Genomic DNA, 13,552 nt, shown 5'->3' with positions numbered 1-13,552 from the left:
CCCTAGGGTAAGTTTAATCAGGTTGCTGATGGTAATATATCAGATTTCAGAAAGCTGGCAGTTATTAGCAGTTTTAAAAATAGTTTTGGATTAATGTACTGAAGGGTTTAGCGAAATCATGCTGTGACGTTACAGATGTGTAAAGCACAAGTGGCTGCTGCCTTAGTGATTATTTTACATCCTCCTCACGCCAGTAAAGTAGATCTAAAAGCAAAGGAACATGGAGGAAGCACTCTTAGAGGATTATGTGGTTTAGTGGAGGTGCAGTACCAACTCCAAGAGCTGCCCTTGGGAGCTATTTCCATATGTTTTCAAGCCATTTCTCTTTTTCCATTCCTTAAGGTGTATGACACCTGCAGCTAACGTGCACCATGTGCTACAAATGCAAAGAATACTAGACTTGTGGCTGCTTACTGCACAGATGTGTTTTTCTGCTTTACTTTTAAACAAGGGAAACCAGAATTTGTGAAGGACATCCAGAATAAGGGGTTAAAAAACCAAAACCAAATAAATGGCAAGGCAATTGAAAACTATTTGCAATATCCTAACTTAGAAGAAGAAAGGGAAAGAATATTAGGAAGCAGATAGCATGTTCCTTATCATATTTTAAACATTTCATGTTTTTACAAAGAATTTTCAATGGGGTCAATTTTATTTAATGTGTGAGCTCATAGTTCAAAACTATGACTTAAGCCAGCTTTCATGTTTGAAGGACTGAAGGTACAGAAATAGCTGACTATTTTACTTCAACGTGGTTTATCTTAATTGAAATCATGTAAGTAAAGAGTTGAAAATGTCCTTGGGGGGCTTAGGGAAATTTTAAAGACATAAATCCCTGTTTTTCTTTTTAAGCTGCGTGCCCCATAAGGTTTATTACTGCTGATTGTTATTAGAGATACAGCTGATTTTTTTTCCCCCCCCTTCATTATTTATTGGTTTAGTCTGTAAGTCATAATCCAGCAACCCCAATCTTTCTTGCAGTTTTGGCTTTCCCTGCATTTCTCCTGGGAATCAACCAGGACCGCCTAAAGGAAAAACTGACCAGCAGACAGATGGACAGCAAGTGGGGAGGCAAATCTGAGTCCATTAATGTAACATTAAATGTGGAACAAGCCTGCTACACCAGGGATGCACTGGCCAAGGCCCTTCATTCCCGTGTTTTTGATTACTTGGTGGATGTAAGTTGGATTTGCTTGATTCTACTGAAAAATCAAAACAAGTACAAGTACACTAGGAATGTTCCTTGCAGTGCTTTTCTTGTCTGTCATTTCTTTCACCCAGTATGTTTCTTTGCCTAAACTTCAGCAGCAGCACTGAGCAGTTGTCATGGTTTAACCCCAGCCAGCAGCTGAGCACCACGCAGCCGCTCGCTCGCTCCTCCCCACCCAGTGTGGTGGGGGAGAGTAAAACTTGTGGGTTGAGATAAGAACAGTTTAATAAGACAGAAAAGGAAAATGATGATGATAATAATAATAATAAAGGAATTAGATTATACAAAAGAAGCGATGCACAATGCAATTGCTCACCGCTTGCTGGCTGATGCCCAGCCAGTCCCTGAGCAGTGGCCCCTGGCCAGCCTTCCCCCAGTTTATATACTGGGCATGATGTCACATGGTATGGAATAAATATCCCTTTGGCCAGTTTGGGTCAGCTGCCCTGGCTGCGTCCCCTCCCAACTTCTCGTGCCCCTCCAGCCTTCTTGCTGGCTGGGCATGAGAAGCTGAAAAGTCCTTGACTTAGTATAAATACTACTTAGCAACAACGGAAAACATCAGTGTGTTATCAGCGTTATTTTCCTACTAAATCCAAAACATAACACTATACCAGCTACTAGGAAGAAAATCAACTCTATCCCAGCTGAAACCAGGACAGCAGTGCAGTGGGAGCGTGACCACAGACATCAAATACAAGGCAGTGATATGACAAATGCTACACTTCCTTTGAAGAAAATGAGCAGTGCTTTCAGCACTACATTTGCTCAATCTCCTGCCACAATTGTCTCATATGATATTCTGACATCTTGTCAGCATTGATACTTCTCCGAGACTTACTTTCTCCTACATAGTTGAGCATTTTCAGATGAGCAGAGTTAGTGGGTTATGGTCCCTTGCTGTCTTAGCCCACTCTCCTGCAAAGAACCCCTTCAGCATCCCAATGTTGTGGCATTTGAGCAAATGGTCAAATTCCATTCTCCATGCTAAAGTACTCTCTTGTTCAGAATGAGGCCCTTGGCTGGATTGGCGGGGTAGAAACCTTACCTTTGGCCACAGATGCTGGCTAGATGAAGCAGAAGTCTCCTCTGTGGTGGCACTGCTAGTGTCTCAGAAGCCTCCCTCATCGTGACAGCTTTGTAATTCCCACTATGTGCCTGTACTAGCACTGACACTGCAAAGTAGGGGAATACAGAAATAGGTGAAAAGATTCATGGTACCATCTGCAAAATGCATCAAATATCAGAATTAAAGCTGTTCTTTTTTTGTTGGCTTCTTTTCTTTAACTGAGTCAGTTACACCAAAGGGGAAGGATTTTTGCAAACAATAGATCCAAAGGCTCACTAACCTGGAAAGCAGGATAATATACTGTTCATTTCCTAGCTGTTGATAACACTTTATTAAAAAGTGAAAGTAAAATACCCTATTATGTATATTTGTATTCCATTCAAATATGTTCTTTTTGAAGAAACCCAATATTTTTATGTAAAGTTTTAAGGATATTAATATATCTTTTCAATATATAAACTACACTTTGTTTTACATTTTGTTTCTGTTTTATTAGTCTATTAATAAGGCTATGGAGAAGGACCATGAAGAATATAACATTGGTGTCCTTGATATTTATGGCTTTGAAATATTCCAGGTAAGGCAGTGTAATATTCAGAGTCTGAGCTGATCTGACCTGGGAGAGTTTTTGTTATTTAGAGGGGAAAAAATCCAAACCAGAAAAACCCAAATCCTGTGGCCAGAAAAAAAGCAAAAAAAACCCCAACCCAGCTTCCTGGACATTGAGTTCTCACTGGTAATGTCTCACTTAAGAAACATGAAGCATTGAAGAAACTTCAAAGAAACTAGGTCATTGATCTTAAAAAAAAAAAAAAAAAAAAAAAAATCTGAGATTACACAGAATGTCTATAAAGTCAGCAACCCATCCATCATTGCCAGTGTTTCTTTGAAGCTTATTGCCAGCACAAGAACTAAGAATTATTGTATATGAAGCAGGAGACTAATTTTTAAATTGTTTCCTTTTCTATAGAAAAATGGTTTTGAACAGTTCTGCATCAACTTTGTTAATGAAAAACTACAGCAGATTTTTATTGAACTGACACTGAAGGCAGAACAGGTAAACAGACATTTATTACTTTTGAATTCATAAATGAGCTATTGCTTTTTCAATTGGTAGAAAATTTGAGGTTTCATCATCTGCTAACAATAAAATTTGCCTTGTTAAGCAAGACAAAGGAAAAAAAAACCTTTGTTGTTGGCTAACCCTAAAACCGTAAACCACATCAGCTACAGACATTTACTCTCTGATACAGTGGTACAAAAGTGAGTCCATCATATGGTGTACTAATGCAGTCATATGACCCTGCCCAGACTTGCCCCATATTCCGACTCATTGACTGAAATGGAAAACTACAGGCTGGTTCTATCCCTGTGCTTTTGTTGGACACGACACACAGTTAAATGGGAATACTTTTCTTAAATTTCCTCCATGCCCTTTTTTTTAATATATATGAATGAAATAGATCACTGAGACAACTGCAAAAATACTTCTGAAAGTATTTGCAGTTCTCTGCTGATAGTCTTACTGCAGAATCTCACTTTACATGAATGTGAGCTTCTGCATGGGAGGGCAGACAGAATGCAGCTGAGACAGAAGCATTGTGTATGGTATGAACTCAGGCCTGGCACCAACTTTAGGACAATGCTTTCAAGAATGCACATAGACAGTTGCCTTTATATAAAAGTAACTGGTAATTGCAGTTGAGCACACAAGTGACCTGCTAAGTGTCTAGCTGAACTCATATGTATGCAACTGAGTGGGTCAATTCAATCAAATTTTAGTATGATTTTTTTCCGCAGTCAGTCTCTAGATGTCTTTTATGGTTAAAGTAATTGTGTACAGAAATAAAAAGTAGAGCTGTGTCTCCATTTCATGTACGTTTCTAAATGTGTTGGTTTGGGGGTCTGATCCTTGATATGCCTGTCACAATCTTAATTTTTAAAATAGATTAGGATATGGATGCTTAGGTGCACTGTCAAGATACTGTAAAAGTCACTTTGTTACTGTTTGTGAAGTGCTTTGACAATAAATGTACTGATTAAATATTCTTGCTCTTCTCAGTTACTACTCAGGGGCTATGAATGACAAAAGAATGTGTGGGGATGGCAGAGGATTCCGATTCATCTCTTAAGCAGTAGAGCGCTGGATTTAACTATCATTTAGGGTCATTTCTCCCACCTCCCCCCAATCACACATTTGACAAGTCTTTCTGAACATGAGTAATGCAGAGTTTGTGTATGTGTAGTGCATTGTAAATCTAGTGCTACATCCATGGTGCAAAGGAATATTTGCATCTTTCTTTTTACTTAACAGGAAGAATATGTGCAAGAAGGAATTAGATGGACGCCAATAGATTACTTTAACAACAAAATAGTGTGTGACCTTATAGAGAACAAAGTGGTAAGTATTTAGAACAAACAGATGGGAAAAACAAGACTTTTCTCTAAAATATTTGGGCAACTGCTTTGCTGTCAACGTTCATGGAAAAAATGCAAATACTGTTGTTCAGTTACTGAGTCATACTAAGCCTATATATAAGGTTTTACATAAGATGTCTTATAGGAGCTCTAAGATATATGTCATGTAAGATAGCGGCCAAAAAGAGAACCATAAGATAGCGTGATTGATGTGTGACTAAAAAATATAATGATGGAAATTAAAATTTTATCCACCTAAATTTATCATTAATTTCATGACATATTCTACTGTACACCAGATAAGGCTCTCTGTGTGCCCCTGGGGGATGTATTTCAGTTTGGGGAAGCTACAATACCAGCTTCCTTTGAGGTACTGTTGCAAATTAAGCAGAAACAAGTGAAGAGGAAGTATTAGGAAGTGTTGTAGATAAAATAAATTTTGTGTCTGCTCCACAGAATGTTCTGCAGTTTAAAGTCTTTATGTTCTGATTTGGGGTGACAACAAATGTTGAGTTGTCCTTTAGGACAGAAGTAGGTTGTTTTTCAGCTAGTTCTTTGTTCCCATGTAAGCCAGATAATTTTAACAGTAGTTCAAGTACTATAGTGACTTGCGCTTAAATGCACATCAGATTATGCCCATCTCCTATCTGTATCAGGATAACTAGGAAGAGGATAGGATTTCTGTCACAATCTTAGATATTTAGCTCTAAGTTTGTCAAACTACAGCATGTGAGTTTAAGTATTTACCTCAGACATGGGTTTATTTTTTGGTGGAATGAGAAAGAAGATTGCTTTGTAAAGGAATTAAAAACTAAAACAAAAGTTGGGCATTCTGGGTTTTTTTTGTTTGTTTTGTTTTTAACAGCAATCATTGTTTTCCCCATCGTTTCCCACTGTCACTATCATTACAGAGTGACATCTCTCCTTAAACTATTTGCATGCTTGTGTACAAATTAATCTCTGCTCTGAACTCTACTGGTTGCGGGGGGGGAATTCTTCCTGCTGTGACTTTGCTCTTAGTGTTTTTGTAGCAAAGATAATTTTTTGTTTGGAGGGAAAAACTGGCATCAATTTTCTTTCCTCACTTCTTTTGCTGTTTTTGTTATTCTCCAATGCATTAGAATCCCCCAGGGATTATGAGCATTTTAGATGATGTGTGTGCCACAATGCATGCAGTGGGAGAAGGAGCTGACCAAACACTGCTTCAAAAACTCCAGATGCAGATTGGGACTCATGAACATTTCAACAGCTGGAACCAGGGATTTATCATTCATCATTATGCTGGAAAGGTAATGTGGAAAAACATCACTGAATTCTGTGTAATGTATTTATAAAGAAAAAGAATGGTAATGAAAGGAAGGGGGAAGCCCTGTAGAGGGCTGTTTTGATTTTAAATAGCCAGATTATCTCAGGAGGCAGTGTCCTCCTTTCACAATGTAGGAAGCTTAGAACAAATATGCCCTAACATATGTCCCTTACTTAGGAGAGAGATGAGTCTGGGCCTTGCTGCTATCAAACATACTAACCAGAACTTAATATTAAATGCAATAAATAAATGCCCTGTGTCTTTTATTAATTATAATCTTAATTGTTGGTTATAGTAGCAGTAAATGTAAAGAATTCATATATAAAAATGATCCTTAGGTGATGATATACCAATAAAACTGGGAATGTAACATACAGTTCTATCTTTTTGGGGTATATTTTTCAGACTATTCATGATTTCCTGCAGTTAATAACAGTAAACTCTTATTATGCAAAAATTTTTCTTCAATAAAATTCAGTATTAAATTCACTTGTGTCATATTCTATTCACTAGGTCCATAACAGTCTTTTTCACTGAATTTAAAGATATGGATGAAATTCCTTTGTTTGTTGTGAAAGAGTTAACTAATAATATATGCAAGGATTTAGTGATCATTGTAGTATCTTTAAGTTATACCAGACTAACCAAAAAGTTCAGAACAGCTACTGATGAGGACAGAATTTAAATTTTCTTTAATTATTGGGTTCTCAACTTACCACAAACAATCAATTTCCACCTTGGCCCAGGTATCTTATGATATGGATGGATTCTGCGAGAGAAATCGGGATGTTCTTTTCATGGACTTGATTGAACTCATGCAGAGCAGTGATTTGTACGTAAGCAAAACTTGCTTAAAGCTAGGAATAACGTATTAGTTCAAATGGATGCAGAGGGCCTGACTTCTCTACTTCACAACTTGTGAACTCATTTGTGGAAATAAAACGTCACTGCAGTAGAACAGTATCACTTGCATTATATTGACCTTAATTTTCTGCAAATCTGAATAAGTAAGGTACTGCAGTGTCAGAATCAAATGGTATAATGACAGCCATTTGTTTTGGCCTCAAAAAAGGCCATCAGTGATTTGGCATTCTCTCAAAACAGGCACTGTTTTAACATATAAAGTAACATCTTTTTTGTTATGTATTTTAATGAACTGATGCTTACTTTTTAAGAAGTGTGCATTTCTTTGAGTCTAGAAGTCTGGTATCGTGTCTTCCAAGGCTTGCTAAAATAGCAAGGGATCTCTATAAGGAATGAAGCTTATGGAAAATACTAATCTTAAAATAGATTTGATAGAACTCCAGATTAATAGAAATAGCTATTTATATTCTGCTCAACTATCAACTTTTACAGCATACTCCTTGACATTCATGCATTGAATTGTCTTTCTATGCCAACACTATTTTATTAATTCTTTCCTAGGCCTTTTATAAAGGCTCTGTTTCCTGAAAATCTTCAAGTGGACAAGAAGGGCCGTCCTACCACTGCGGGCAGTAAAATCAAAGTATGTCTAGTATGTGCATATTTGGGTGTGTGTTTGTGTATGGATACCTATATAAAAAAAAAAAAAAGTAGTCTTTGCTGTTTTTTACTGTCCAGACATTTTTAAAAGTAGACATCAGGAGTATCTTGATTGCAAAGCGATGCATTGTTTAAGCTGTTAGAATCATGTTTTGCCTAGCATCACTGTTCATTAAATGTTTTGTTCAGCTGCATTCTACAGCAGTGAATTTTCCAAACGAGCAATTGATGGTAGTGATAATAGTACTTGCATGCGCATAATGAATAAGCCCCTTCACTCAGCCACTTGATGTCCTACAGTTAACTACAGATTACTGGTCTCTTTATAGTGCAGAAATGCAGTGGGGCCTGATCCAACGCCCACTGAAGTCAACAGAAGTCTTTCTACTGACCATAATGTGCATTGAATAATGCAAGGGTTAGAAGGCAAGCATCTTTTTGGAGGCTGGTTGTAAAATATACGCTTACATTACACACTTGCAGGCTTTGGAAATCGATATTTTATCAACCTCTTTCTTCATATTTCACCCTGACAGTCAAGTTCACCTGAGGCATTCCTTGTCACTCCATATTTTTATATAATAGTTTAAAAATAGAATATATAGCTGGAGGTAATGGTGCCTTTTATTTACTGATACATTTTTCATGAGGTGCATATTATCCCAAGACACTTAGGTTGTTCTGGAGAAAGACCAAAGTCAACTGGATCCAGTTAACTGCATCATCAGCAAATGGTTGATAATTTTTAGAATTCTCTCACAGGTTTTCCCTCAATTTTACAGAAACAAGCAAATGACCTTGTTGGCACCCTGATGAAGTGTACACCCCATTACATCCGCTGCATCAAACCAAATGAAACAAAGAAGTCTCGAGACTGGGAGGAGAGCAGGTATGGATAAGCAGAGTATGGGATGAGAAACAGCGCTAATAGTCAAAAGAAGCCACAAAAATTCATCATTGTAACCATACAGCCTACAGACAAACAGAACTTGATACTCTAAAACCTTCAGAAACGAAATCTGGCATGACCTCTCGTAAACTGTGAAGATAAGCTGTGGTCACTTGGTCTAAATCAGCAGTTAGGATATGCAGTTCTTAGCTTTTCTCATATCAGTTATGAATAATCAACATTTGCATAACAGTAACACAGTCGGTACATTAAAGACTCAGTTTTCCATGCAGAATTTGCACACCAAATGCATTATACGTCAGTTCTAAGTTTTGTTTTATGCTTTGGAAACAGCTTCTATTACGTAGCTAAAAAGCCAGCATGATGTCTGTATCTGCTTTGGTGTATCAAACTTATTGAAAAGGCTCTATAGTCAAGAATGTAGAAGGTTCCTTTTTCACTTCTTGACTTTTAAGTTTCATTAGGCAACTCTCTTTAAAGAGAAGTCAGTAGAATATCATACCGTGTGGTTATATAGACATTAAATAGATGTCTAAATCATCAGTTTGGTTTATTGCATCTGTTTTAAGGCATCTTTAACTATATGATGCTTTATAGCATCTTCCTATTACCTGAAAAAAGATACTTTTCTTTTTTGCACTGAGGTAGGTCATCAGTACGTTATGTATACTATGTGAGGTCCTAATATAGGTAACATTTATTACTATATACCAAGTACTTTTAGTATTGTTAAAAGTGCTGATAAAGCAAGTGGTTATTTTTATCACAGTGAAACAACTTGCAGAGTCTGATAGAAAGCATTCTTGACCATATCAACAACACACCAGAATTCACTTCCTGCCATTTGGCATGCAGACTAGCACAATTAGATGCAGATGTAGAGCACTTACAGAAGCCACAATTGGGACTGTATTTGAAAGTGTCATTTAGGTCTTGGCAGTAAATGTAGACCCTCTTTCTCTAGCTTTTCCACCCCTGAAAATCCTACTATGCAGCACTTAATTTTCCACTGACACTGGGGACGACCAAAGGAGGAAAGTAAGTGATCCTGGAAAAAGTATGTCTAAAACTTTTAACTGTATAAGTTGAGGGGCTTTAAAAATCATTTACATATTGAAAAACAGGCCTATTATTGCGGAAGGTGTTGCTAGGAAACCAGTGACACAAACAAACAAAAACCTAGTCTTGAGAAAAGGCCAGCTTTCAGGAAACCCCTTTTGGAGCAAAAACGGGCAAGATTTCTTCTTGTTTTCCCATAATGAGGATGATATTTGGCAAATGCAGCAGCTACTGATAACAAATGAAATACAAAGGATTGTAGACTGTCAAACTCAGACACAAAGGGAAGTAGTTCTTATAATGGTAATCCTTCATCCCTGTTTAAAAATCCTAACATTCTCTCCCATTTCAAACTACGATTTCCCATACGTTATACTAGAACCTCACATAGGGTACATATGCTGTAGCAGTTAGTGACATGTCTGGGGAAAAGAAATTAATATGCATATGACAACTCAAACATAAACTTAATTTTGTTGTTTCACATTTTACTGTGAGAAAGTTCTGTGTTGAGGGAAATACAAAACATAACTGAGTTTACATGATACTTTGCTGAATGTTTGTTTAGGGTTTTTTTGTTGTTGTTTTCTTTTGTGATCACATAATGCTGTATCATATACACATGCTGCCATAGTCAATGTGATGAGAATAGTATATCTAATCTGCATATTAGTAGCATGTTACTAGATGGTGAAAATGTTACTAAAAAAGGAAAAAAAAACCTTTACAAAGCCTGTCTTACTTCATGCTCGCAGAAGCCACGTCACTCCAGCTTTGTACTGCTGTTGAATAATTCCAGAATATTTAGCACTGAAACATAGACCTTGTGTGCTATATAAACCTTGTATAATACCTTAGTTATTCCAAAAATTGAGGTGTTCTTGAAATGTGTTTTTGTTCAGGTCCTGGCACAGCCACTTGGACTTGTATTCAAAATTGCTGCATTAGCTGAATTCCCAGACCCTGACCTGCTTGAGGTTGATGCCTGAAGGGAGATTTTCAGTGTGCCTTTTCTCAGAAAGAAAAGGGAAAACAGAAAAATGTCTCAAATTCCCTGTTGCTGGACACTAGTACTGGCAGGACAGTAAGAAAATGGGAGTAATGCTCCAGTGCATTGTTCCAGATGTGAACAGGCGGAAAAGCTATAAACAGGAAAATGTATTTTTGTCCACCAGCTTTCTACTGTACCAGAATTCTTGGAGTGGGTACAAAATATACTTTATTCCTTGAACACAGCAAGATTAAAATGTGCGGTATTCTTTATTATAAGCTAAAAGAGCACTATTGCTCATCATTTAGTCAAACACCTCTCGTAAGTGTTGTTTAAAAAGAAGAAATAACTGAAAGGCTTTTGTCATTTGTAGCATGGGATTTCAAAAGTTTTCTCCCCTTATACTATGAGTCATGTGAAAAGAATGTCTAAACCAAAAAAAAAGGGGGGGTGTCAATGGGCAATGCACTTTCTATTGAAATTTAACATTTCAAAATAGCTAGAGAAATAATATTGAATTAACAGAGTTTTTCAGGATTTGAAAAATCTTTTGTAAAATCAGAGAAATAGTAAGCAAAACAAAATTAAATGGCATCTTATAGGCTTACTTTTTTTGATGATATGTAAAGAAATGCTCCTTTATATACTCTTTGTTAAACTTGCAGGACTAAAATCTTAACAACTTATATTTCTGACTAAAAGCTAAAGCTTCTATAATTTGCCCTATAAAAGAACAGCAACAGAAGCCTCTGAACACCACATTTCAGAATTAAAAACTGACATTGCCTCTTCCAGCCACATGACTCAGATGAGGAAATTAAGGAAATGCAAAGGAAAACAACAAGTCATACATTGTTAAGGAAGCTAACTGAAATTCTTCAAATCAAATCTCCAAGCATTAAATAGTAGACTAGCAGGATATGTAAGAAGGAGCATAAACTAGTGGACCACAGCTCCAGAAAGAGGAAAAGGTGCCAAAAGGAAGCTTGTTTTCTTTGGGTGTTTTCCTGCTTTGAGATGCATGGGGACATATTTGTTCCCTGTTTAGAACCTAAATGAACGTGTTTTGGATGAGGGAACTTTAATGGTGTTTGGATAATGGTGTTTCAGTTCACATGTGCAGCAGAGTCCCTCCACAGCCATTAAACACTTTCTGTGGGACTAGTACCAACTCAGTTTTTGTTTGTAACTAAAGTATGCCATGAACAAGCTTACCAGGCATGCTTTGGCCAGTCTTCTGCCTATCCTCAAATCCTTCCTTTGCAGCATGGTAAAATTAGGAGGAACACTAGCTCTTCATGAATATACTGGCCTGGCTTTCTTCTTTCTGATTCTTCCTGTAATGAAAGTTTGGCATCTGGGGCTTTCCGCAGCCACCAGATTTGGTCCTTTCTCCAGAACAACCAAAAAAGAGCTACTGTGTGCTACTGTTGATGTTTGAGCTATGTAAAACATAGATGAAACCTACAATAAAAGAACACAAAACAATTTCCCACTCCCTTGGATGCCAGCTATGTAATTGTATAGTTAACAGTTACTTGGCCTTTTATGGGTAATAATATTACTTAAGAAATTTATATATAAATTAGTTAGGAGATGGGAAGTTAAACTAGGAAAAAATGCTAAGGTAAACTTGCTACATATATTTCAGTAATGTAGTCTACCTGCCTTGAATATTTTTCCTACCATGCAGTGTGCATGCATAGTAATGTCCAAGAATTCATATAACTGCATGAATTTTGGAAGTCAGTAGTCTTTAAACATGATGCGGACCTCAATATATAAAAAGAATACCTCAATCCACAAATATGCTGAAATAAAATGGATTGTAAATCTTGCATTGTTTTTGTCCACAGGGTAAAACATCAGGTGGAATACTTGGGTCTGAAAGAAAATATTCGAGTAAGAAGAGCTGGCTATGCCTACAGGCGGGTTTTCAAGAAGTTTTTGCAGAGGTAAGGTAATACTCATTTTGAAGTTTTACAGCACAGTTGTTTATATGATGAGGAGGAAAACAAGAAGTTGCAAGTTTTGAAAGCTGCTCATTTCCCACTTACCCTTTCCATTTTCCCCCATTTACCTTGCTCAGGATCTAGGTTACACAGAGATTTGAAAGTGTCTTAAAGGCTGGCTTTATGTCTTTGAAAGTCTTTCCATTTTTCTGTAAACTTGCCTAAGTCCTCAGTTCTTTTTGTAGTGCTATGAGAGGGTTCCTCAAAATTAAAAAGATTTAAGGGAACTTAGAGTTATGAGCTGCAGAGCCTGGAATCTGAGTGTCTAAGTGCTAGCCTGTGTTTAGAATGTTACTGCTCTATCTCTCCCAACTCTTTTTTTCCCAATGACAGAAGATAGGTAAAGAAATACATGCCTGCCATTCAGCCATTTCAGCATAAAGAGTAACCTTAGCTTAAATTGCGCATTGTATCTCCTTCCACTGGTGTTCAGACAGCTGGGAATGGTTACAACTCAAACCACTGCAGCTGCTCAGTGAATGAAAGCAAGTCAGAGCTCTGTAAGACCCATCCTTTTTTCAGTGTCTTAGGACCAGCTGTTAAGATTATTAACTACCTCCACTAGCTAATGAAATCCTCTTAAATAAGAGCAATTTCAAGATTCTTACAACACTCAGCTTCTGTTTTTTAGAAAATTGAGACATACAGCTAATAAATGCCCAAACTGGGGCATTATATGACAAATAGCTTTTGTTGGAAGTCTTTGTGTTACGTTTAAGAATATAAAACAAAAAATCCAGTCAGTTGTTGCAAGGAATGGAGTATAATTAATGAGACAACCCAGAACAAAGCCACTGATAATGCTCCATGATAATACAGAGAATGTTTTAATCATCTAGTAATAGACAGATATCTTAAAGTATGGACTCAGTTTTCATCATGGAACAATTTTAAATCCCTTTTTCTTCACAATCTTCAAGTCCAGACATATAAACATGAATGCGCTTCAGGTTGCATTACTTAACACAGACTGTTGCTGAGACAGCATAAGAGGTTAATAATGTGTATTAAATCTAGCCTCCACCATTGTTGAACACGGACTGTGAGGGCTGT

General features: G+C 37.1%; 1 protein-coding gene across 1 annotated transcript in view; it reads left to right on the top strand.

The window, feature by feature from the left end:
* Nucleotides 1–13,552, top strand: part of MYO1E (myosin IE) — a 98,086-nt gene that overhangs the window by 52,999 nt on the left and 31,535 nt on the right. Inside the window, 9 exon segments of the mRNA XM_052807792.1 lie at nt 982–1,178; nt 2,776–2,856; nt 3,250–3,336; nt 4,594–4,680; nt 5,819–5,986; nt 6,750–6,835; nt 7,429–7,510; nt 8,310–8,416; nt 12,344–12,442. Coding sequence (XP_052663752.1) covers nt 982–1,178; nt 2,776–2,856; nt 3,250–3,336; nt 4,594–4,680; nt 5,819–5,986; nt 6,750–6,835; nt 7,429–7,510; nt 8,310–8,416; nt 12,344–12,442 — 994 coding nt within the window.

This window comes from Harpia harpyja, chromosome 14 (genome assembly GCF_026419915.1).
Source record: "Harpia harpyja isolate bHarHar1 chromosome 14, bHarHar1 primary haplotype, whole genome shotgun sequence".
Lineage (NCBI taxonomy): Eukaryota > Metazoa > Chordata > Aves > Accipitriformes > Accipitridae > Harpia > Harpia harpyja.
Note: the sequence above shows the minus strand (reverse complement) of the source record. Positions and strands in the feature narration are given on the sequence as shown.